The sequence below is a fragment of the Mixophyes fleayi genome, chromosome 4 (genome assembly GCF_038048845.1).
Source record: "Mixophyes fleayi isolate aMixFle1 chromosome 4, aMixFle1.hap1, whole genome shotgun sequence".
Classification (NCBI taxonomy): Eukaryota; Metazoa; Chordata; class Amphibia; order Anura; family Limnodynastidae; genus Mixophyes; species Mixophyes fleayi.
This window is the reverse complement of record NC_134405.1, coordinates 147,178,833-147,205,726: the sequence shown is the minus strand read 5'-3', so window position 1 is coordinate 147,205,726 and position 26,894 is coordinate 147,178,833. Positions and strand designations below refer to the sequence as shown.

The 26,894-nt window shown below is 42.4% G+C and overlaps 1 protein-coding gene and 1 long non-coding RNA gene across 2 annotated transcripts in view; one reads left to right on the top strand and one right to left on the bottom strand.

The window, feature by feature from the left end:
* Nucleotides 1-585: 585 nt before the first annotated feature.
* Nucleotides 586-25,082, bottom strand: LOC142152190 (uncharacterized). Its single transcript, XR_012691301.1, has 3 exons — nt 24,970-25,082; nt 11,597-11,645; nt 586-1,164 (listed from the first exon to the last, which is right to left on the bottom strand). It is a non-coding gene; the product is annotated as an uncharacterized LOC142152190 (long non-coding RNA).
* Nucleotides 25,042-26,894, top strand: part of MKLN1 (muskelin 1) — a 53,752-nt gene continuing 51,899 nt past the window's right edge. The window contains exon 1 of the mRNA XM_075208552.1: nt 25,042-25,284. Within this exon, the coding sequence (XP_075064653.1) occupies nt 25,211-25,284 (74 nt within the window). The 5' untranslated portion in view covers nt 25,042-25,210. The remainder of the gene's footprint in view (nt 25,285-26,894) is intronic.

Genomic DNA, 26,894 nt, shown 5'->3' with positions numbered 1-26,894 from the left:
ATTGCTTGGGTAAAAAGATTTTCTAATACATTGTAAATGTGTTTTATAAGAATGATCTGTGGTCGTGCACATAATATTCATGTCTATTTACCATGATGTCAAAATCTGATTGGCTGGTTAATTTGGCTTATCAGCATGTTGCCATCTGCAGTTACTGGACCCTGTGTGTTCCAGTTGCTCCACCAAAGAGCCGAGCATAACTACCCCATCCATTGGACGTCCATTTGGTTGGAGAATATTGGTTCCATGACTGTTCGTTCAGCACTCACACCAAGTGACCAGTGTATGGATTGCTTAAGAATATTGTCATGTAGAAATAATGTACATGGAGCGAGAGCATAAAAATGGAATCTTTGAAGCTCACTGTCCCATTATGTATTTAAGACCATCTTTCTTCATTCCTTCTGAACCTAACAAATTAGCTACTTTCATTCACTTGGCTAGCATATACATGCTATATGCCTATTCATTTATACATGCACTTATAAAAAATATTCTATATTATATACTGTATATAATGCACACCAATTTAGCAAGATCAATATTGTTCATATATAGTAATTCCAAATATACTTTATTGGTCCAGTTATATATACACTACTTTTCTATAAAAAGTTATGTTCAGACTTTATGTTGCTGATTACCAATCTACCATTTCTCCATATCTCCTTTGTCTATTTGTCAAGTTGAACCATTGCTGGAAACCTCTTCAGAGTTCTCGCTGTCTTTCTCCCAAAAAGGTTTTGAACTTGTGGTAGAAGACTTGGCAGCTGTAGCCCTGACTAGGTGCAGTGCGAATATGATCCAATAGGGATGGGATGCTGGGGAATCTGTGACAGCAGACAGCACAGCCTTATCCATTCCTTTCTGGCATCAAAGCAGCACAGACCCTAAGGATGTCCTGACTGCTAATCTTGACCTTGTCCTTAGCAATTGGGATGTTTGGAACAAAACTTTGCTGTCTTACAGGAGAGCAACATAAGTTATAGCGCTCTTCTTCTAGTTTTTGTCTTTTTACTCGTCCCACAGGATAATTCTTGGGCTTTTTATATTTTTGGCAAGTCTCTCTATTACAGTATGAATAAGAGTTGTCAGTTGAAGGAGGAGGACAGCATAAGCAATTATATGAAATATTCTGATTTTCAGCGCTGGAACAGCGTCTACCTGTAAAAGGAAAAAGGTTAAGAATAGCGCAGATAAGTTGGCAATGATATATGTTACAACTTAGCTATCCTGTCAACATTGACAATATCTTCCAAAAAACACAGATTTTTGAGACATAGGCAGACTTAGTAAATAACAAAGAAAATACAACACATGCTGTGATATCCCAGTCTATATTATTGCAGTGCGTGGTCCAAAAAAGGCTGTGATCCCAATAATAAGCAAATGAAAATTGATTGGATTATTATAATGTATGCTGGTTATTGCAGTCAGACGATGGACACAGGTAACCACTATTGGTGCTGTATGAACTGTCATCTTCTGACTGCACTATCAGGCCCCAAGGCTTCTGGAATTGATGTGGCTTGAAGTGATCGGCTTGCTAGGCTTTCTGAATAAATATGATTGTATATGCATAAATAAAATAATTAAAACATATGCTCTTGGGGACATTTGAGGGGAGAGGGCAGAGAAACTTTTTCTAACCTAATCATTTTAAGTTACTGCTCATTAATGTCCCGTATTATCTAAGCCAGTTTCTTTTTTCCACTATAAATGTTGACCTCAATTCTTTTTGTAGGGTTCTGTAGAAAGAAGTTAGGGACAGAGGCTCATCTTTTTCCGGTGCGTTGTTTTGTGAAATTGCATTGGTTATCTTTTTAGGGAGAGTCTTTTGGGTACTTTTTTTTTTAGAGATAAACGCATCAGTTAAGCTTGTACTCAGTATCCTATTTGCTTGTAGGTTTATTCTTTTTATTGCGTCAGGTGCCATCCCAGCTCTCTTCCCTTGTAGTGGGGACAGACATCTTCTCTCCTGGTGGTACACATGCTGTTGCCTAGCAACCTCCGTGCCTCGGCAGCCAGCAGTGTAGGAAGTGTCCCAGTGGCCTAAGAACTTTCAAAAAACCTGCTGTCGGCGGTCAGTGTGACATCAGTGACTGCCGTAAATGTTTTTATACAATCTATTTAAGTTAGACTCTGGCACTGATCACCCCTTGGTCTGTTCCAGGTTCTTATCTGCATCTTTGATTCCATATATTGGACTTTCTGTTGCCAACTTGCGTTTTCCTGACCATCCTTTGTTCTGTTTGGACTCCTGACTTGACCTTGGCTACTCTGACTATTCTTTTGCTTAACGTTTCTGGCTTTACTTGGCTCTCCTAGTACTGACCTGGCTAGTACACTACGGGCCTGATTCATTACTGAACTTAGGCAAGAAATTTATTACTTAAGTCTCTTGGACAAAACCATGTTAAATTGAAAGGGGTGAAAATTAGTTCTCTATTTTGCACATAAGTTAAATACTGTCTATTTTTTAATGTAGCACACAAATACTTGATAGCTTATTTATACACTGAAATTTAAAGTTGATATGTGCAAGATAGAAAACTAATTTTCACCCCTTGCATTTTAATATGGTTTTGTCCAAGAGACTTAAGTAAGAAATTTCTTGCCTAAGTTTCTTAATGAATCAGGCCTTACGTCTGTCCGTGACTCCAGTTACCTCACTAGTGACTAGCTCTGAGGGCTGCGACCTTAAGGCCCCATGTAGCTAAGACTAAACCTCCATGCAGGGGTCCCTGGTGAACACTGGGTGCATGTTAAACTCTGCACCACTTTGCTCAGTAGCATCAATTGTTAGTAGGTGTACATCCCAGTGTGATATGTGACACATTGGTTTCTTGCTCTCTGACATACTGTATATTGCAAAGTGTATATAGCTGTCACTTTATATGCTGAAAATGTCTATAGCCCACAGTGTTTGTGGCTCTTTTGCAGAATATCTATAGCTCTTGATGTTTATAGCTTGTAGTAAGGTTTGTGGCGGGCAGCTTTGTTATGTTTATAGCTGGCAATGTGTGTCATACAATGTTTTGTAACACTGTAAACCTCCAACAGACCCTATCTTGCAGGACTAGAAACCCCTGACCCCTCTGTTCAGACAACAACCACCACTACATGCTTTCCACTCATAAGCACATACAGTCCAGAAACCCACTTTGTTAATAACAGTTCTTGTGAGCAAGATGATTACTTGTGGGTGGTTCGCTGCATCAGATTGAGGATTCATCAATTGGAAAAAGTCTTTGACAATTAGTAGTTTGTCAATTGGACATATTTTTAGATAAGTGACTGCAGCTATGGCCTTTGTTGAAGCACCTGAGAAAATACAAAGCTATGCGTTTTGCTGCAATGAGTGATGTAGAGGTGTAACAATGTAGAACTTGGACTTATTCTATGAATTGTAGGGAATCTTTTCACATCTCCCATTCTTGTTGTTTTCCTAACAGTCATGGTGCATCAGTGTCTCGTGAATCTGCATAGAGCTCGCTGTGTCAAGACTTCCATTGTACTGGAGCTACAAAAACAGTGGGTCATAGACACTGTTCACTGTTGACAGGAAACCTCTTTGGTAGTATCATTTCTCTTCGATTAACACCTGGAATGTAAAAGCATCTGTCTCTAGATCCCAACTTATCCCTAGGCTACGTTGAATAGGTAGAGTATCAACACCTAGATCTAAGTTCTTCTTTTACATGATCTTCTGAGTCAAATGCCTTCATAACTTGAGAACTATTTGAGACTCCTTTGTGCAAATTAGTAACGTTTAACATCGCATGAGCACTTTTGAGTAGTTCTGTAGCTTCATCATCTATGGGCAGCAATTTGAGTCCATCATCCACATAAAAGTCACTTTCAATGAATTGCCTGGTATCATCAAGGTATTCCATTTCTCCTTCTTCGGCTGTTCTTCTGAATTCATAAGTAGCCATTGCAGGTGAAGGACTGTTACCAAAAACATGTACTTTCATCCAGTACTCAGCAATGTCACCATGTACATCATTATTGTGGTACCACAAGAAGCTCAAATAGTTTATATTGTCTTCTCTAACAATAAAGCATTAAAATATCTTGTTGGATATCGGCTTCTATAGAAGTGAATTAACACTCCCAGGAGGTTGTTTGTAAGGTCTAATCTAATGTGGAGGATGTTTTTTAACAAGCACTTGAAATGTAGCATTTGAGTTCAAACACCACCCTTATCTGACCTGACTTTGGTATACTTCAAAGATTGGACGATACCAACATTCTTCATCATTCTTTAATGGAGGAGTTTTTTCTATATGTCCATTGTCAAATAAGTTTTTCATAAAGGATGTAAAATTTATACCTGCTCTTTATTGTTGGGAAGACAACATCTAGGTGAACAAATGGGAGTGAGGCTACCCACTAACTATTTTATTTGTCTTAGAAGAATTCTTTATCCATAATTATTAATTCTTTGCCTTCCATTGAAAGGGCAGTTTATTGTCATCTTTCATTGACTGAAATACAGTATGGTCAAGATCACCCTTCTTATACGTATGTGGGAAGGTCTTTGCCAGTCTAAATCACGTGACTTCAATGCACTCCTCTGTTGGGCTCTCTTTTACAAATAAGTGACTCAGGCATGACTCAAACAGGGATGCACAACCATTTTATGTCATGATCGTGTTAAAGGCATAGCCATTTTCTGGTCTGCGCACCTTGTCAATACAAACATCACCCACTATTACGCATCCGAAGTCAAACTTTTGGGCTTTTGTGGGGTTGTTGTGTTGCTGACTAACCTTAGCTAATGATCTATTAATTTGGTTGTCTAAAATGGCATACATTTTTATAGATTTCTTGGAATGCCCTTTGGGGTGTACCTTCACTAGGTATACTTTAGAAAATAGATCATCCACTATTGCCCTTTATGCAACCTCTGTACATGTAGATGTGACTGAAGTTTATATCTTCTCTTCCACCTTCAGCTCACCAGAATGAGTGTTGAGTGAAGCAGATTTGAATGTGTCTGAGTGTTAAACAGTCACGTGTTTCTTACTGTCACACTCCGTGATGTATGTGGGGTGAGACGTATGTGTGTGTTTTCTGCACTAAGTGGGTTTTCTCACAAAGTGTATGAAAATGCACAGTAAGACAACACTGCAACACAGCAGCTAACCATCATCCTTCTCTTCTCTTTTCATCTCCAGGTATGTCCTATCCATGCTTCTGCTATTCTGAACTACATTAATCTGTGTATCACATCCCTGCAACTATATGTTTAAAAGTATGTCCATCCATGCTTCTGCTATTTTTAACATTAATCTGTGTATCTCATCCCTGCAACTGTGTGTTTAAAAGTATGTTATAGGAATTTGTTATCTGTTTAAACTTAGATTGGCCTAGTCTTTTACTGATGCCTAATTTATGATAGGTATCTGGCCTCCTCTAGCCTATTTGACAAATGTTCTTTTCCTTTGATTATCTGACCAATTAGCACAGCTGTAGTGTATTCCTAAATTAGTCTGACTACATATTAGCTTCAGTCTATGGGGTGACGTACGTGGGGTGAAACGTATGTGTGTGTTTTTTCCACTAAGTGGGTTTTCTCACAATGTGTATGAAAATGCAGTTAGACAAACATTGGACAACATTTGATTACTTCCAGGAATAAACTACATCTGTCACAGCCTATTTCTGCATTACTAGTCACAATGTTTAACAAACTGCTTTTCTTGGTCTCTTTTCATGCCATTATCTTTAGGACTGTATCATCTTTCACCCCTCCACCAACACAAACATTTGTCCACATTGCATCTTCATTACTCCACTCTAGTTAACACCCATGAACTGTTGTCCTATTTATTATAGCTTACAAGTATAGCCTCCACCTGTCACCAGAAAATAAAAGGTCACACATCTTACAATCCCCTTACCTATCTTTCTCTCACTCTGCTTCTATTAGCTGGTGATATATCACCTAACCCAGGTCCCCCACACTCCTGACACACACATACATCAGAGCACTACCGCTCTATAGCAAACCTCAAACACATCACCTGTTTCCCCTCTCTTCCAAAATCCTTTAAATGTGCCCTTTGGAATGCACGCTCTGTTTGTAACAAACTTACCTCCATACATCTCTTCTTCTCAAAAAACCTCAACCTTCTGGCAATAACAGAAACATGGCTCATGCAATCAGACACTGCCTTACCTGCAGCACTTTCACATGGTGGCTTCCATTTCACCCACACCCCCGACCTGAAGGCAGACAAGGAGGCGGGGTTGGACTACTACTCTCCCCACAGTGCACGTTCACAGTTCTACCAAATGTCCGATCACTCACGTTCACATCTTTTGAAGTACATGCTATTTGCATTTTTAATCCATTTCTCTACATGTTGCTGTGATCTATTGTCCCCCTGGAGCACACCAACAATTTATTGAGGATTTCTCTGCATGGCTCCCTCACTTCTTATCTTCAGACATTCCACTCTCATCCTGGGTGATTTTAACATCCACATTGATAATCCACCTTCCAAAGCTGCTTCCAAACTACTCTCTCTAACCTCCTCACTTGACCTCTCCCAGTGGATTGAATCATCTACTCATCAGGATGGCCGCTGCCTTGATCTTGTTTTCTCTAGACTATGCTCAGTTTCTAATTTCCTTAACACACCCTTCCCCCTCTCAGATCATCATCTTATCAGCTACACGCTCACCCCTACTGCTCTAACCTCTCTACTGTCTCACTCTACCAAGCCTCCTCATACCCACAGAAATCTTAATTCTATTAATCTTCAACAATTTTTCACCTCTGTCCAACACCTTCTCTCCCCTATCTCTACATCTCAACGGCCCTTGACCAAGTGGCTCCAGCGACACTACATACTACACGTCGATTTCGATGTCAGCCGTGGCACACTACAGCAACGCAAAGTCTTCAAAAACTTTCCCGTAAAGCAGAACGTCACTGGCGTAAATCTCGCACCTCTAATGACTTCTTCACATATACTTCTATCTACCGCTCCTATCAAAAGCTCTGGACACTGCAAAACAAATATACTTCCAATCTCTTATCTATACTCAGACTTCTAACCCCAAATGCCTTTTTAACACATTTAAATCTCTTCTCAATCCTCCCTCCCCGAACCCTCCATCTACTATCAGTGCCCAGGATCTTGCTTCCTACTTCAAGGACAAAATTGATAAAATCAGACTAGAAATGGTATCCTCTTCCTTGAAAAGCACTTAGCTCAATTCTTCCTTCTCACTACCCACTGACACGCTCTCTTCATTTGACCCCACAAAAGAGGACATTTCTGCTCTCTTCTTATCTTCCTACTCTACCTCCTGTCCTCTTGATCCTATTCCCTTGCAAATTGGTAGATCCCTGTCTCCTGTTCTCATTTCACCTCTAACTAAAATCTGTAATCTCTCGCTCTCTACTGGCATCTTTCCATCACTATACAAGCACGCAGTGATTACGCTTATTCTAAAAAAACAAGATTCTGCCCAAACTCTCTCTCAAATTAGCGTCCCATCTCTCAGCTCCCGTGCCCCTCCAAGCTCCTAGAGAGACTTGCCTACACTCGTCTCACACGCTTCCTTTCTGCAAACAACCTGCTGGATCCTCTTCTGTCTGGCTTTCGTTCTCAACATTCCACAGAGACTGCGTTGTCTAAGGTTGTCAATGATCTGATCACTGCTAAAACTAAATGCCATTACTCTCTCCTAATTCTCCTGGATCTCTCGGTTGCATTTGACACCGTTGACCACTCTCTTCTTATACAAACGCTGCAATCCATAGGTCTTCAAGACACTGTTCTATCCTGGTTCTCATCCTACCTTTCTAATTTCTCTTTCACTGTTAATTTCTCTGGGGCCACCTCTGCTCCGCTTCCTTTATCAGTTAGAGTACCGCAAGGCTCAGTGCTAGGTCCTCTGCTGTTCTCTATCTATACCGCTTGGAAATCTAATAAGCTCCTTTGGATTTCAGTATCATCTCTATGTGGATGATACCCAAATTTATCTATCCTCTCCTGATCTCTCGACATCTGTGTTGTCCCGTCAAACTGACTGTCTTTCTGCCATTTCATCTTGGATGTCCTCTCGCCAACTCAAACTTCATATTTGTAAAACAGAGTTAATAATATTCCCACCCGCCAACAAGAGCATACCTGACATTTCTATTTCTGTTGATAACATGACCATAAATCCCACCCCACAAGCTCGCTGCCTAGGTGTAATCATCAACTCACACCTATCCTTTGTTCCCCACGTTGACTCTATATCTAAATCATGTTATATACATCTAAAAAACATTTCCAGAATTTGCACATATATCACACTGCAAAAACCTTAATTAATGCACTTATCTCCCGCAATGACTATTGCAATTCCCTCCTTACTGGTCATCCCCAAAACAGACTCAAACCCCTAAAATCTATTTTGCACGCAGCGGCAAAATTGATTTTCCTTGCAAACCGTTATTCCTCTGCTGAATCACTCTGTCTGTCTCTACACTGGTTGCCTGTTTGCTACAGAATCCAATATAAAATACTTTTACTAACCTACAAGGCCATCAACAAAGCTGCACCAACATACATCTCCTCTCTTGTCTCAAAATATCTCCCAACTCGGCAACTCCGTTCTACACAAGATCTGCATCTCTCATCCACCATCATTACATCCTCCCATTCCCGGTTACAGGACTTTTTTCGGGCTGCACTCATTCTATGGAATTCTCTCCTTCGCACAATAAGACTCTTATCTGGTCTACAAACTTTCAAGCGTTCTCTGAAAACCCACCTCTTCAGACAAGCTAATAATATTCCTCAACTACCCTCTTAGCCTCACTACATTACCCTATTACCATCCGTTACACAATTTCCCACAAGACAACTACCCCCTGACCAACATTGTTGTGTGACAGGATCATTTAGCTTATGAGTCACTTTTACCTTTGCAGTCTGGCTGGGCCGAAATGCAACATGTAGACTTAACCTCATGTATCAAACTCCCATTGTCCCATAGATTGTAAGCTTGCAAGCAGGGCCTTCTAACCTCTTTGTCTGTTTTACCCAGTTCGTTTATTAGTTTACTGTGTTTTTCCCCAATTGTAAAACGTTACGGAATATGTTGGCGCTATATAAATAAATGATGATGATGATGCTTTATAGTCTCTAGATAGGTGATTTGTAAAAGAACTGCATACGAAAGCGATTTCAATGTTTTTAAGCATACTCTTGTGCTCTTCTAAAGGTTTCTCCCTGAAATCACAACACTTCTTAAAAGAGTTAGGTGTAATGTGCAGAGAGAATTGCCTATTTGGAGGTTCTACTTTCTTAACCGTCGTAAAAGGATAATTTGGAAGCATGTTCACCTCTGTCTTGTGTACCGATATAGGTATTCTGGGGTTGCCGTACTTTTTTGCAGTTTTTTCACTCTTTGGATTGGCTATGGTTAAGGCATAGAAAATGAAGCTAGGGTCATGATTCATATTTGCTAGGCTATAAATTAACTGTGAAAAGAATGAGAAGGGAGGGAATGCAGCTTGATTTTCTTCTTTGAAACTTGGAAAATCCATCTTTTTTGTATGCTGTATGGAAGATTCTCGACAATGGGTTTCACTACTTGAGCAGTATCTAAGTGTTAGGCGCCATCCTCGCTCACTTTCCCTGCCGCAGGGATGAATGCCTTCTGATCCCAGCACTGCCCGGTTGTTGCCTAGCAATTGGACATGACTTCCAGGTGCTTTGTCGGTCAGACTGATCATTTACGCTTGTTGCTAGATGCATCTTTTAGTTCTCTTAACGGTGTTCAGTCAGTGCATAATGTCACTGACCATCAGAATTTTAATTAACCTGCCTATTTAAATAAAGAGAACATATCAAAATGGTGAATGCCCTCTCTATCTTGAATATATACTAGCTTTTGTGAAAATGGCGTTATTGTGTTGGTACTCACTTTTACGATGCTGGATATCCCGACACTACTTACCCTAGCAAGATTACAGCGAAGACCACATCGCCGACTCACTGGAAACACAGGCAGCTTGAAAGGCAGACTTCAGTAAATTACGGCAGCTGAAGAGCCCGACAGTGTCGGATGACGTCAGAATGAAGAGAAAACCACTGTGATCTGAGCTCTTAAGGTACTAATTTAAGGAGGCGACGCCTGTACAACCTTGTACAAGCGGCGCCATCGTAAATTAGCACCTTAAGAGCTCGGATGACAGTGTGTCTCTTCATTCTGACGTCATAGGATGCTGCGTGCCTCTTCAGCTGTCGCAAGTTAGTGATGTCTGCCTGTGTTTTCAGTGAGTCTGCAATGCAGTCTTTGCTGCAGTCCTGTCAGGGTAAGTAGTGTCGAGATATCCAGCATCGTAAAATACTACCACAGTTATTGTGGAGCACCCCAGAGGATATATTCTTGAAGGGATAGATAGAAATAGTGAGAGAGAGATGTAACAAAGGGAGGCATTTAGCTGGCAAAATGTAGAGAAAACATACAAGCAGCAATGCATCTAGTTTAAAGATAAAGACTTATGTGTGACAAATAATAGTTTAAAGTGTGGTTTAACTTACATAGTTTGAAATGTCCCTCCCCACAACAAACAGACAGGGTGTGTCTGTGTGAGGCCAAACAGAACCTCTGACGGGAGTTTCCTCTTAAAGGGAAGGTGGGTGTGTCAGCTGCCCATCAAGCTAGGGCTGTGGGAGGAGTGTTATGTATAAAACCTTGCTTGTTTAATTGTTCAGGGAGACCAACATAGGGAAGCTGCCTGGACTTTAGAAAGCTGGGGGTAAATGTATCATAGTCCGGGTTGTACAAGTCGCCCGGAAATCGGCGAGATGACAGCTTAAATTTAAAGCGACTTGTACAACCCGGACTATGATACATTTACCCCCTGGTCTTTGTCTAGCTAGCGTTTAGGGTCTCAAGAAACGGAGTGAAATCTGTATGGTGTCAAATATATTTACCATCCTGACATTACAACTGGATAAAAAGGAAGCTAAACAACTTGTATTGATGGTTACACGCTTGGGAAAACCCAAGAAAATTCTCACAGACCAGGGCACCCCGTTCATGTCCAAACTGATGAAGTACCATTCTCAAACAGACGGCTTGGTAGAACGCTTTAACCGCACATTACAGCACATGCTCAGGAAAGCCATGGCTCAAGAGAAAAAAGATATGGGACACTTTTATTCTCTATTTGATGTTTGCCATCAAGCTTCGGGAGATGCCTGGCAACCAGACGCGCTAGGAAGAGAAGCAGGCGGCCGTCCCGAAGAGAAAGCGGGACAGCGCCTGACATATACACACACACACACACACACACACTAATATATATATATATATATATATATATATATATATATATATATATATACACACATATACATACACACACACACACACACACACATGCCGTTCAGCCACAACAAAAAACATCCAGTAAGCAGTTGTTCAGTGGGCAGACATGCCTCGCTAATGAGAAAGGTCAGGGAAGAATGGTCAGACTGGATTCAAGCTGACAGGATGGTGACATTAATTCAAAATTGCGTTACAAGAATGATATGCAGAATAGTATTTCTCAACACAAAGCACATCAAACCTTGAAGTGGATAGGCTACAGCAGCAGAAGACTACACCAGGTTCCACGTCTGTCAGCTAAAAACAAGAAACAGAGGTTACAGTGGGCACAGGCTCACCAAAACTGTTGAACAGTTGAAGATTGAAAAAATTTTGACTGATCTGATAAATTTTGATTTCTGCTGTGACATGCAGAAGTCAGAGTCTGGCATAAACAACATGAATTCATGGATACAACCTGCCGATGCAGGTTGGTAGTATAATGGTGTGGAGTTTTGTCTTTGGAGTTTAGGCTCCTCCCCATCAGGATTATTATATCTTATTAATAAGGCACCACAACTGGTCTACAGCAGAGTACATAGGGGGCAAACAGATACATTTACAGTAATAGCTATGAAAAACGCATTATTACTCTATACATAGTTATACAAATACCAGTCGACTATGAATTAACAGAGAACATAGAATTGTAGATTTAAAAAATGTATGACTAGACAGTTAGCATAAGTGATAAGTAATACTCATGTGACATAGGCCTGTGCCCAGGAGCATGAGCTTGAGAAACTGGGCTGGGGTAGCAGGCCTAGAGATGAAGAGGACTGGGCAGAAGGTGTAATGGTGGAGGGAAAACACATGGAAAGAGGGTCCTGCTCATGAGAACTTACATCCTAGAAGGATTAAAAAGAGGAGTGACCACACCAGAGCCGGATTTAGACCTCATAGGGCCCTAGGCAAGATACTGGTTTAGTGCCCCCCTCCGTGAAACAATATTAACTTTTAATAGGTACTAAAAAAGATAGTGCAGACAATGTTATACCAATAAATAATAGCTTTTAATTAAATCCTTACATAAAACAGAGTGCAAATAATGTTGTATATAGCTTTAAATGCTAAGAATTCTTACCCCAAGCTTTTTTTGTAACTATACACTTGACATAAAACACAATGCAAACAATCTTCTATTCAAATTTTGTCGTTTTTCTACAGAATAAGAAAAGTTAATAGCAATTGTATTACCTATGCGATACCTTACATTCTATTTTCCTGCTGAGAATGTCATCATTGTGCATTAAGCTACATCCAAACAAAAACAGAAAAGTCAATAATCCTACACAATTGCCCCCAAATAAAATTGGCATGGCAACATTCATTCCTAAATATACAAGAAATTACATACTGAAGGTTTTTGGACAACACTAATCAACTATGTTAAACATATCATTTCCAAAATCAGTTCTGCACTTTCTCTACCAGCTGACTGCAGCTGTTGACTAACTACAAGCCCCTAAAAAAGACCAATCACCACCTTGAAACATAAATACATTATTTGTTCTTTCACATACAGATTTCTCTACAGATACAGAAATACATATAATCGTAAAAAAGGACTATGAACCATATCCAAACTGAAGGAAGCTCTGCCACATAGGTCTATTTATAACCTACTGTCTTTCCCATGCAGAAAAAGCAATAAGCATATGGACATGTTTGAACCTCCCATTTGTGTTTGCATATTCTTGTAGTATCCATCATGTCACGTGTCAATACTTTAATGTATGGTAGAATTTTATCCATTTGCATGTGATATTTATACAAGATTTAACCCAGTAGGTGTAAAGTCAGTGATCATATCACATGCAGAGGTCAGCAACCTTATACACACTTAACCAAATCATTTGCATGTGATTGTAAATATAATTTACTACTGTGTGTAACACACACTCCCAGAGAAGACATGCTCCCCCTATGATTTTGCACTATATAAAGACTTGTAATGTAATCAGGGGAACAGGTACTATCTCCTTGGTCAACAGCAGCAGTAACCACTCAAGTCCAGACATTTCAGGATAACAACCACAGCCAGTTTATTCACCAGCTTGTAAACAAAACAAAATATATACAATATCCTAGCCATCTGGCTACTAGATAATACATTTAGCAAGACCCTCTCTCAGAGCTACAACATATTATTGCTCACTACAGCAGAGTGTCTGAGGAGGCAACTCATCTCCTTCCCAGGTCTGAGACACTGGTTGCATATCCCAGCTCCCTTTTCACAGGCACCTCCCAGGTGCATCTCTTGATCAGTCTGATTAAAATTACAAACGACAGGAACCTGGGACTTATGTACCTGCCATTTACCATTTGCCCAGAGCTTCTGTCACAGACTGAAGAGTGGACATTATTACAATAGAGATAATTACAGCATTTATAATGATTACTTTTCATTACTCACATTTGCTGATGAAAAGAAAGGTTATTTCAGTCCCTGCAGGTTGATATTATTGGTCCAACTCTGCGCACTGTACCTTGATCCTCCGTATGATGTCACTTCAGTCCCTGCACGCCCAGTCCAAGCACACTGGGCCTGCGCAAGCTCTCCCAGCTCCCTCCTACAAAAAATGTATTTTGCCAAATAAGTTAAAGTACAGAAGAGAAAAAAATATCCCCAACACATCACTTTTGCTCCTCCTTCACACTGTTTACCATTTAGTACATTGTACCCCCTTCATCATCACACTGTGCCCTCCATCATGCTTTTGCCCTTTTATCATCACACTGTGCACCCTTCACCATCACACTGTGCCCTCCATATTTTTGCACCCCTTGTTTATTTCACTTCACACTGCCTGTTCCACATTTCTGTCATCATGCCCCTCTCTGCCCTTAATGCCTATTCCATATTTGTCATCATGCAACTCTGTTCCATATTTGTCATCATGCCCCTTTTACACATTTGTCATCATAGCCGTTTTACACATTTGTCATCATAGCCCTTTTACACATTTGTCATCATGCCCCTTTTACACATTTGTCATCATGCCCCTTTTACACATTTGTCATCATGCCCCTTTTACACATTTATCATCATGCCCCTTTTACATAGCTGTCATCATGCCCCTTTTACATAGCTGTCATCATGCCGCTTTTACATTTGTCATCATGCCCCTTTTACATAGCTGTCATCATGCCCCTTTTACATTTGTCATCATGCCCCTTTTACATAGCTGTCATCATGCCCCTTTTACATAGCTGTCAACATGCCCCTTTTACATAGCTGTCAACATGCCCCTTTTACATTTGTCATCATGCCCCTTTTACATAGCTGTCATCATGCCCCTTTTACATTTGTCATCATGCTTCTTTTACATTTGTCATCATGCCCCTTTTACATAGCTGTCATCATGCCCCTTTTACATAGCTGTCAACATGCCCCTTTTACATAGCTGTCAACATGCCCCTTTTACATAGCTGTCAAAATGCCCCTTTTACATAGCTGTCATCATGCCCCTTTTACATAGCCGTCAACATGCCCCTTTTACATAGCTGTCATCATGCCCCTTTTACATAGCTGTCATCATGCCCCTTTTACATAGCTGTCAACATGCCCCTTTTACATTTGTCATCATGCCCCTTTTACATAGCTGTCAACATGCCCCTTTTACATAGCTGTCAACATGCCCCTTTTACATAGCTATCAAAATGCCCCTTTTACATAGCTGTCAACATGCCCCTTTTACATAGCTGTCATCATGCCCCTTTTACATAGCTGTCATCATGCCCCTTTTACATAGCTGTCAACATGCCCCTTTTACATAGCTGTCAACATGCCCCTTTTACATAGCTATCAAAATGCCCCTTTTACATAGCTGTCAACATGCCCCTTTTACATAGCTGTCAACATGCCCCTTTTACATAGCTGTCAACATGCCCCTTTTACATAGCTGTCAACATGCCCCTTTTACATAGCTGTCAACATGCCCCTCTGTGTCCTTAATGCCTGGCTGTTCCACATTTCTCGTGCCCCTCACTGAACAAGCATGGGCCCTCAGTTAGTTAACTTACCTTTTAATTGCCTGTTCTGTTCTTGTTTTCTTCTTTTTTCGATGGCGCGCTGCCGCTGCTCCTCCTCCTCTGGTCCGGCTGTGCTCCTCGCCGAATTCTCACTGAAAATGACGGTGGGCGTGATGATGTCATCACGCCCGCCGTCATTTTCAGTGGGAGACGAGAGGAGACTGCCGGGACCCGACGCGCGGTCAGCTGAATTTTTTTTTTTCTTTGATGTTGCATCCATTTGAAGCCTCTATTGTGCCTGCGGCCAGAGGGGGATGGCAGGCGGAGGGGAGCGCCCCTCTGCCTTGCCTACCCCGCTCACCGATGGCTCTGGCAGGGCCCCCTGGGTACCGCTGGCCCTAGGCAGTTGCCTAGGATGCCTAGCGGGAAATCCGGCCCTGGACCACACCTATGGGCAACTAGGATAGGACTTACACAGCTAACAGATGAGCTGATTAGAGGGCTTATTGAGGTCATTGTATGCTTGGCAAAAAAAAGCTGCAGGAGAATCTGCAGAGACAGAGTAGAAAGTAGCCTAGCTGCCCACTGCCTAAAGCGGTGGCAAGAAGTTAGTCACCCCCTTAATGAGGGCTAGGGTCAGTGCCTGCCCTATTGGAGCTTAGTCTAAATTCCCAAACATACACACACACAGACAGAGAGAGAGACTAGGGTCAATTTGATATCAGCCAATTAACCTACCGGTATGTTTTTAGAGTGTGGGAGGAAACCGGAGCACCCGGAGGAAAGCCATGCAAGCACAGGGAGAACATAGAAACTCCACACTGCTAAGGCCATGGTCGGGAATCAAACTCATTACCCCAATGCTGTAAGGTAGAAGTGCTAGTCACTAAGCCACCGTGCTGCTCATATGTGTATACATACAGCTGAAAATCGAGTCTCCCATGGCTCTATCGCCTGCAGCACCGTTCTTGTTCTGCTGATGGTAGGAGCTCATCATTCATCTAGTTCTCCCCAAATCCATTAACCATATTATTTTGGGTCTACCCTTGCTAAGGACACATTCTCAGTTCGATTAGCATCATGCTCAGGTTACCTCCTGGGGTTCTGCTTGTAAGTCTAGCTGTTTGACAACTATCATTCCCGGTAATACAGTCATTTCCTCTTGGGCTTCGTCCTCCTGTGATCTTCTCCCTAAGGTCTACTCCGAATTCCTAAATTTTTTAGCAAAGACGCTGCAGAATCATTTCCTCCTCCTCATCCTTGGGACTGTCCCATTGACCTGGTGCCAGGCAAGAGCATACCCCGGGGCAGGGTATTTCCTTTATTCGTACCGGAGACCCAGGCTATTGCCGTTAATGTTTCTGTAAATCTGAAACGAGGTTTTATTCGCAAATCATCTTCTCCTACCGACGCAGGTTTTTTTTTTGTACGGAAGGATTTGTCCCTTAGACCATGCATTGACTATTGCAAGCTAAATGCCATAAAAAACGGTATCCTCTTCCCCTCTTCCCTGAGCTGTTCGATCAGATCCGTGGAGCTCAGATCTTCATGAAATTGGACCTCAGGGCGCCTATTGTTATAAGCCGCGGCAGTATGCCGCATCCTGGCATGAGGTAGCAGCCGAGCATGTGCATTAGTTTCAATGCACTGTTATATTTGTGGAGGTTGTAGGGACATCCTCCAACTCCAGGGGGAGCTCTCGCATGATTTTATTTGTCATTCATACATGTTCCTGGTTGTGATATGACCTATCCTAGTTCCCAGCTAGTAATTAATCAGCAGCCTCCTGAGGCTGATTATCAGCCCTGTCCTCCTCCTTTCTGATTTGCCCATCATAGTATTTAAGGCAGTGAGGACTGGGCCTCACTGCTGGTTATAGTTCCTGTTTCAGTGCTCTAGCCTGCTCTCTGTACCTGCTTGCCTTTGTACCTGTTTATTGTTGCCGACCCTTGCCTGGATATCTGACTACGTTTGACTGCCTGTGTCCCTTGATCTATTGCCTGGACTCTTACGCTGCTGTTTTGCCTGTGACCTCTGACCTCGGCTTGTTTACTTAGTACGCTGTCTGCTGCCAGCCCTCGACCCTTGCTTTGGATTTCACTCTGCTGTTTGCTCCTATACTCTATCGCTGGGTTCTCCCCAGTCAGTGCACATCTCACGACCCTCTGTTTGTCTGCGGCCAAGTCTGTCCCCACCACTAGGGGCTCCAGTGAACACCAGACTTTCAGAGCAGACTCTGGGTTTTGATGCACTGGCTGGAGGGGTTCCTAACACCTATAACCTAATCAAGATTAAGAAAGGAGCCGAATGGAAGACAGCATTCAATACCAGAGACGGTCATTACGAGTACCTTGTTATGCCCTTTGGGCTATGTAATGCTCCAGCTGTATTCCAAGAATTTGTCAACGAGGTCTTCCGAGATCTGTTATATCAGTCAGTGATGGTCTATCTAGACAATATTTTGATATTTTCACAGGACTTACCTTCCCACCATGCCAATGTCAAAGAAGTGCTTCTTCGATTACGGGAGATTCACTTATATTGTAAAATGGAAAAGTGCCTCTTTGATCAATCCCAGGTCTGCTTTCTGGCATACATTGTGTCCGGATCTGGCCTCCAAATGGACCCAAAGTGAAAGCCATCCTTGACTGGCCCCAGCCGGTAGGCCTAAAATCTACAAAACGCTTAATCTGCTTCACAAATGACTATTGGCAATCTATTCAGGGATTCTCTACCCTTATTACAACTATTACCTCGCTTACTCATAAGGGAGGCCAAGTCAAGTCGTGGTCTAATGACACAGTCCTGGCCTTTAAGGCTATCAAAGAAGCTTTTTCATCAGCTCCAATCTTGACCCTGCCTGATCTACATAAAACCTTCTTTCTGTAGGCGTAGGGGCTGTCCTGTCCCAAAAGAATTCCTCCGGTACTCTGACCCTGTGGTTTTTTCTCCCAAAAATGTTCTTCCACTGAATATAATTACGGTATTGGAGACAAGGAACTCCTAGCTATTAAACTCGCATTGGAAGAATGGCGCTACTTACTGGAGGGTGACCGCTTTCCGGTCACTGTATTCAAGGATCATAAAAACCTCATTTATTTACAATCCGCTCAATGTCTTAATTCCCGTCAAGCTCGTTGGTCTCTTTCCTTCAGTCGGTTCCATCTCATTCTGACCTTTCAGCCGAGTTCCAAGACATTTAGTGCCAATACCCTCTCACGATCCTTCAATCCCTCTGACTCTAAGACTTCCATGCCTGCCAAACTGATCATGAATCCTGTGAACATTTTGGGTTTGACACAATTTTCCATTAAAACTCCTCCTATTGGACGTTTGCGCAGCAAACTGTTAAATTGGGCACATAGTTCCAAAATCGCAGGACACGCTGGTGTTAAGAAAACGGTAGCACTTCTCTCCCATTTGTACTGGTGGCCCTTCTTGATTCCTGATGTACAGAAGTTTGTTCAGGCCTGTGAAGTATGTGCCAGACATAAAACTCCTAGAAAATCCCCTGCGGGACTCCTGCTCCCGCTTCTTGTTGCAGAACATCTCTGTTCCAGCATGAGTATGGACTTTATTACCAACCTCCCTAGCAGTCATGGTGACACTTGCATATGAGTAATTGTTGACCGATTCTCAAAATTCGCTCATTTCGTCCCTCTCAAGGGTCTACCCTCTGCATCAGAATTGGCATCCTTATTCATTCTTCACATCTTTCGTCTGCATGGTTGTCCTCAGGAGATCATCCCTGATGGTGGAGTGCAGCTTGTTTCTAATTTTTGGAGGGCCTTCTGCAAACTTCTGGGCATTGACTTAAAATTCTCCTCTGGATATCATCCCCAGATGAATGGCCAAACTGAGCAGGTCAACCAGGATTTGGAGTCCTATATCCAATGTTTTTGTTCTGAAAAACAATCTGCATGAAGTAAGGTTCTTCCGTGGGCAGAATTCTCCCACAAATAATCACCTGCATGAATGCACGAGCACGTTTACCTTTTCTACTCTATTCGGGAGACACACGATTTTGCCTACCTTCTCGGACCTACCTGACTCCACGGTAGCGGCAGCTCAAGATTTGGTTCACAACTTTTCCTTAATCTGGTCCAAGGTGCAAACCAATTTACAACAGACTAAGGATCGTATAAGCACTTTGCAGATTGCCATTGTAAGAACATCCCTGTACTCCGCATTAGGGATAAGGTATGGTTTTCTACTCGAAATCTTAAACTCAAAGTGCCGTCCATGAAATTTGCACCTCGTTACATCGGACCTTATTCTATTGTTCAAGTGTAGAATGCCGTTACTTACAAATTCTAGTTACCCCCTTCCCCCATCTTAAACCTCTTGTTATTAATGAATTCTCCAAGAGATAACCTCCTCCCGTCAAGACCAAGTCTGGTGAAGAGTTTGAAGTTGAACGCATTCTAAAGATGTATACTCTCCGAGGCAAATCACAATTTCTGGTCCATTGGAAGGGATACGGTCCTGAGGAGAGATCCTGGGTCAACAAGAATGATCTTCATGCTGCTCGTCTTCTGGCCTAGTTTATGAGAGAAGATGCATCCAATTCAGAGAGAGGGGAGGAGAGTGCTGTCAGACGCCGTCCCCGCCTGTCTCTCTTACTGAGCCAGCAACAGGGCGTACTTCCAGCTACGCTGTGCGCGCATGCGCAGTAGGTTCACGTCCCGTTGCCAGGCAACGGGACGTTTCTTTTGCCGGCTAGTTTGCGGTCAGGTGCATCTGACCACCAAAATCACACTCACCTATCAGGGCCCACATAAAACTATATAAGGCACCTCCTCCCTACAGTCTGTGCCAGAGTATTGGTTCTCCAGTATCCAGTGTCCTTGTTTCTGTTTACTGTCTATCATTCATGACTTTTGGCTTGTTTTCTGACCACCCCTTGGCTTTGTGATTCGGTACCTTATTGTCCAGCAGGTTCTGACCTCGGCTTTCTCTGACCATTCTTCTGGAATTTACCCTTGTACCTCGCCTCTGGTGTCTTGCACTCGCTAATCTTGCCATCCTGTGTACACTCCATTGCACTGATGACTAGTTGGGGGAACCACAATCTGTGCACCTCACGCAGCCATGCCTATACCTCCTTGCAGGGTGCCTGGTGAATACCGGGTGTGAGTTAGACTCCGCGCCTCTCAATCTAGTTGTGTCTATACCAGTCAGTGGCTACTTCAGTACTACAAACGTGACACCTACTTTTCCCTTTTCTTAATTCTACGTGATTATCTGATGCATATATTCTTTGTCTATGATATATATTACTATTTGAAAATTGCTTGCTGTGTTTTATGTGTATCTACTATGTTTTTTTGTGTTTGAAAATGCAAATTAAACTTTTTGAAACAAAAAAAGTGAACTGGTGGGGTCCTGACAGTAAAAACAGGGGGGGGGGTGTTACTGTCCACTGGGGCTTACTCTATGCCCATATATACAGAAGCATAAAGGACAGAGGCGCAGAGCATAACAAAACATGGGGATGCTGTATATGGTAATATTATTTGCAGGATATAATGATTTTGGTTGAAGTAGTTTATTTAATATGTGGGAAAAAGAGTTTTTTTTCTTTGGGGAGAATTATATTTATCCTGCTGAGTTGCGCATAAGAGCGTCTCAGTCTGTGTCTGCAAGTTATTTGTAGTTGCTGATAGTATTTAAGACATAACCTGACACTAAGGTAGGAGTTATCAATATAGACATGAAAAGAGTAATGCTTGAATAATTATCTTATGGTAGAATTATTCATGTGGAGTATTCACTTTCATCCCAACATTCCCAACGCTGACTTTCTTAGCCACATTTTAATATGCATTTCATTGCCCAGTCACTTCAACACTACTTGCCAGAACAAAAGAGAATCAATGGATACTCTGATATAAAAGAAACTAAAAGCTGAGTCTGCAGACATTCTAGCTGCTATAACATAACTTTATGATAGGCAACCTGATACACCTCAGGTTGCCCGGCACCCTAGGCAAAGCTTAAGCCCCCCCCCCAAATAAAAAAAAATTCTAATTTCCCAGCCACTAACACACTTAAAAATAATAACTCTTACCTCCTCTTGGCTGGCTACAATGCAGTCCAGATGTCTGACGCAGCACTGATGTCTGATACAGAATGCTGTCCAGGCTTCACTGCTACCCAAGAGCAAACACAGGATATCTAGAGGGGAGGCTCCAAATGCTAGACTTCAGAACAAAACAAATGAAAGAAAAGAAAACATGACATCACTCACCTGTTACACACTGACATGTACCCCGCTGCCCACCAACTTCACTCACACATGCCCATCTGCCCACTAGCTGTTCTCACATATGTCACCCCTTGCCCATCAGCTTGTGTCACATATGCTAGCCACATAACACCAGCTTTACTCACATGCCCCCTGCCCACTACTTGGCTTTTTTTTTGGGGTATTTGGCCACTACTTGGCTCTCCTCTGTTGCTGTCTATTAATGTATTCTGTAGATGATATATTAAATATACTAACACATGCAAATAAATAGAGAAAGGTAATCTAAATGACAGATAATCCAGACCGTTCTATTTTATTTGCATTTGTTAATGTACTCTGCAGATGTAAAATTAATTATACTAATAGAGGGCAACAAAGGAGAGCCAAATAGAGGGCAAATACTAATACACATAAATGGTTCCTTAACTATCCTAGAGTAGCCCCAGCAAGGTGAATTAAAGCTGTGCTTCATTATGCATCGCTGCATTTTGTCACGGCACTATTTTAGTATAAAGACCCCATAGTCTCTAACTCAAGGACATTTCTAAGTGTAATCCCCCGTCTCCCTATTTTCTCCAGCCTCCTCCTCCCCCCCCCCAATTTTCTGTAGCATCCATTCTCCCCCCTTTCTGTAGCCTCCATTCCCCCCCTTTGTATAGCATCCATTCTCCCCACTTTGTATAGCTTCCATTAACCCCCTTTGTTTAGCCTCCATTCTCCCCTTTTCTATAGCCTCCATTCTCCCCCCTTTGTATAGCCTCCATTCTCCCCCTTTGTATAGCCTCCATTCTCCCCCCTTTGTATAGCCTCCATTCTCCCCCCTTTGTATAGCCTCCATTCTCCCCCCTTTGTATAGCCTCCATTAACCCCCTTTGTATAGCCTCCATTCTCCCCCTGTGTATAGCCTCCATTCTCCCCCTTTCTATAGCCTCCATTCTCCCCCTTTGTATAGCCTCCATTCTCCCCCCTTTGTATAGCCTCCATTCTCCCCCTTTGTATAGCCTCCATTCTCCCACCTTTGTATAGCCTCCATTCTCCCCCCTTTGTATAGCCTCCATTCTCCCCCTTTGTATAGCCTCCATTCTCCCACCTTTGTATAGCCTCCATTCTCCCCCCTTTGTATAGCCTCCATTCTCCCCCCTTTGTATAGCCTCCATTCTCCCCCTTTGTATAGCCTCCATTCTCCCCCCTTTGTATAGCCTCCATTCCCCCCCCTTTGTATAGCCTCCATTCTCCCCCCTTTGTATAGCCTCCATTCTCCCCCCTTTGTATAGCCTCCATTCTCCCTCCTTACTGTAGCTTCCATTCCCTTCTTTCTGTAGCTTCCGTTCTCCCCCTATGTATAGCATCCGTCCCCCGTCCCCTCCTGTTATCTGTAGCCTCCTCTTTCCTGTACTCACCTTAACTTCTTCATTTTCCTTCCTTTCTCTTCTTCCTCGCTTCTGTCTTCTTTCTCTGTCTCCTCTACACTGGCAGCGTCGTGCGTCGTGACGTCACGACGCTGCCAGGCGCGGGGTAAATTTTAAACTGCGGTGCTGCTACAGTGCAGCACCGCATTATAGCGATCAAGCGGGCGGGCAAGTGGGCGGGCGGGCGGGAGCATTTATTTAATTATCACTGGGTCCCCCACTTCAGTGCCGCCCTCCAGAGCCCGGCGCCCTAGGCAACTGCCTAACGTTGCCTAATGGGAGCGCCGGGCCTGGCCAAACATTACCCTTAATTTCAGCAAAAGTTAAAATAATGCATTTAATAAAAAAGACACCGCTCTGCAATAAAGTATCAGCAAGTATTTTATTGTACGATAAACAAGTGTTGCAATCTATGTCAAACAAATCTGACAGTAAAGCAGGAAGGACATACCTCCCAATATTCTGACGGGGCAAATCCCTTGAATCGGGGCAGTTGGGAGGTATGTTGCTTATTTCGGGTCCTCTCCTTTAACAGACTCAGATCAACATGACAGCCAACTAAGACAACCCCGTATTTCACCAACACCAAACTTACAGAGCATCTTAACAACATTATGGGCCCCCGGGCAAAGCAGTGCACCGGGGCCCCTACATATATAGATAGATATATATATATATATATATATATATATAGATATATAGAGATAGATGTATAGAGATACAGATATAGATATATAGAGATAGATAGATGTACTTGCTCAGTGATCCTTGAAGGTTTTTTTGCAGGTGTTTTCTTTTGCAGGATTATTTATTCTAATTAAGAGCCCTGCCTATGGGGCCCCCGGGCACCTGCCCATCGTGCCCAATGGAAAAGATGGCCCTGCAAACTTACACTCACAAACAAATATATATCTATACTCAGTGGATGAAGTGAAAATTTAAAAGTGGCGGTATGGAATTTTAGAAGTAACGGTATGAAAATTGTAATGGGAATGTAGGTAAATACAATTTGATAGTATTACAATGAAGGCAGTAGGAGAAGACAGGGCCGTCTCTTCCATTGGGCACGATGGGCAGGTGCCCGGGGGCCCTGCAGGCAAGGGGGGCCCGTCCAAATCATAAAAAAAAATATATATATATTTTTTTTAAATACTTACCTTGCAGTCACATCAGCGGTGATCCGGCTCCCTCCCTGGTCCCCTCTTCCGTGCTGTGCTCACAGTGAATGCTGGGCGTGATGTCACGCCCAGCATTCACTGCAACCACAGCACGGAAGAGGGCAGAAGAGACTCAGCAGCGTGGAAAAAAGAAGAGGATCGGACTTAAGGTAAGTTAAGGGGGCCCCTATATATATATATATATATATATATATATATATATATATATATATTATTTTTTTAGGGGCCCGGTACACTGCATTGCCCGGGGGCCCATAAAGTTGTTAAGGTGGCCCTGGGAGAAGAGAGGGTATGGCATGCCACCATATACACCCCCACTTCGACCACTGTCTATACTACAAAGCCTGCCTGGATACAATTTAATGCTTATTTACTGGCATTGCACAAATGGGGAGCTAAGCTATAGCAAGCAACCCATCAGACATTTGCTTTCATTATCTAATTTGCGCTAGTCAGATAAATGCTAATTACGGATTAGTTGCTATAGTATTAGATTATGTTTGGTATAGTTTATTAGCAGTAAGGTTTGTTACAGATTTGACCTTTGTGCAATGTTTACTCAAGCTCAACTGTCAGTAGCAAGAATGGATTTTGGATGGGGCATTCACTGACATTACAAAGATACTCCATATGCTGCGGCCCTGCGTGTACTGGGAGCCACCACCGTCTCCCCCTAGGTCAGCGTTATGTGCAGCCTGGCCAGCAGGGGAGGGCGGGAGCTACTGTCACTGAGTAAGTGACTACGGCCTGGCACACACGTCACGTGTTTACCGTGCGGAGGGCGTGGCCTGATCTCACGTTAGCGTTCCTGAGGAAATCATCCCTGTGTGCCGGGCATGGCTGTGCTGACAGCTTCCCATGTGATCTCATCGGCTGACACTACAACGTACCGCATTCTTCAGTCTTCGTGTATGAGGTCAGCGGCAGACAGTTCCCGCCCCACCCGCTGTAGGTGCCTGTGTCTTTAAGTACCGGGCCCCGCCCCCTACCTTCCTGCTGACAAGATGGCGGCGGAGTGCAGAGTGTTGTGTTATACCGTGTACAAGTGGAGTTCTTTCTCCTCCAGCTATCTCCCTGAGTGAGTACACCGCCGCCCGGGCACACCGGCCTCCCACACAGAAAACCCTGTACATTATATCGATATATATAATTATATAAATAATATGAGCAGGCCTCCCGCTGGTGGTACTCATACTCTCATCTGATTGCACATATATATGTATAAGCATTCAAGAGGGAACCTGACTGCATGCTCTGTGTAACATACATACATACAGCGCAGTGTGTATCTCATACTGAGAACTCCTGTAAAGTGCTTTGTAAGCTGTATTAGTAGCTCTAGTCCTGGTCCTTTCACTCAGTGTTACTTCCAATATAATAATGTGCCTGGTTAATGGCTGTCAGTTGTGTGCAAAACCCAAAAAAACATGTGGCTGGTTTGATAGTTTGTATGTTCGTGGGTTTATACCAGCTGAAAAGTGCAGGTTCAAGATATTTACTTGATAAAAGAGCAACTGGTACCAGAGAACAGTAGAAGTCGTAGAACTTTCTTTTGTGGCCCATTATGTTGCAGTGGAATCTTCTAAATATTTATCAACTTCGTAATTGGAAAACAACGAAAATTCTTAGTTTGTTTACTAAAAGAATACCAGTGTTGATTCCACATGTGTTTGACATGTTTTTTCACTTCTGGGGGTATATTTACTAAACTGCAGGTTTGAAGAAGTGGAGATGTTGCCTATAGCAACCAATCAGATTATAGCTGTCATTTTGTAGAACTAAATAAACTAGAATCTGGTTGCTATAGGCAACTCCACTTTTTCAAACCAACAGTTTAGTAAATATGCACCCTGGTCTGAAATGTTAAACCTGGACCTGACTCTGTGTACACATTTAGCTATCTGTCTCATAGGAAATAAATGTATATGCTTGTTCTGTCTTTGCCAGTACGCTGTGCTTAGTTTTACCTCCAAAATCTGAAATAAGTAACAGTTGTTGCAAAGGAAACACGTAGTACCAATTTACTCTGAACTTTCAATTCTAAAAAGATCCAGAATAGTTTAGATCATTATATCAATGTTTTAAACTTTGATTTTCCTTTAAGTCCCCTCTGACTCAGAATGTATCTTGGGATCTAGGTGGTAGTTGTGTCTAGTGTAAAATGCAGGGCTGGTGTGTACAATTTTTGGATTTATTCCCTGACCATTTAAACAGCAGTTTACCAGGCCTGATTAGCTGTTGTCCTCAAGTAGACATACCTGCTCACCTTTGCGTGAAATGATTTTCAAAATGCCATCACAACACTCTAGAGTACCTGTCTTGACAAAATATGGCTAGACACTTTTGAGGTAAACACAGGTTGTTATAGCATAACGTTTTAACTTATTTTTCAACAGAGTAGAATTACTTTATCATCTTTCTTTTTTTTTTTTTTGCTGCAATTTGCTATATGCTGTTACAAAATGCTGTCCTCATTATCAGTGTATGTATGTTCTCACTAAAAATATAAAATAACTGTTAGGATGTATGAGGCTATACAGAGTAAAAAAGTCACAGATTTCCTTGCTAGTGAAGAAAATGCACTCTTGGCCGCTCAGTAGTATCCCATTAATAAAGCTGGCAGTAACCCAGACTTGACCTTGTCTGAAAGAACAAGGGTTAAATGAACTAGAATGGCTTTTAAGGTAA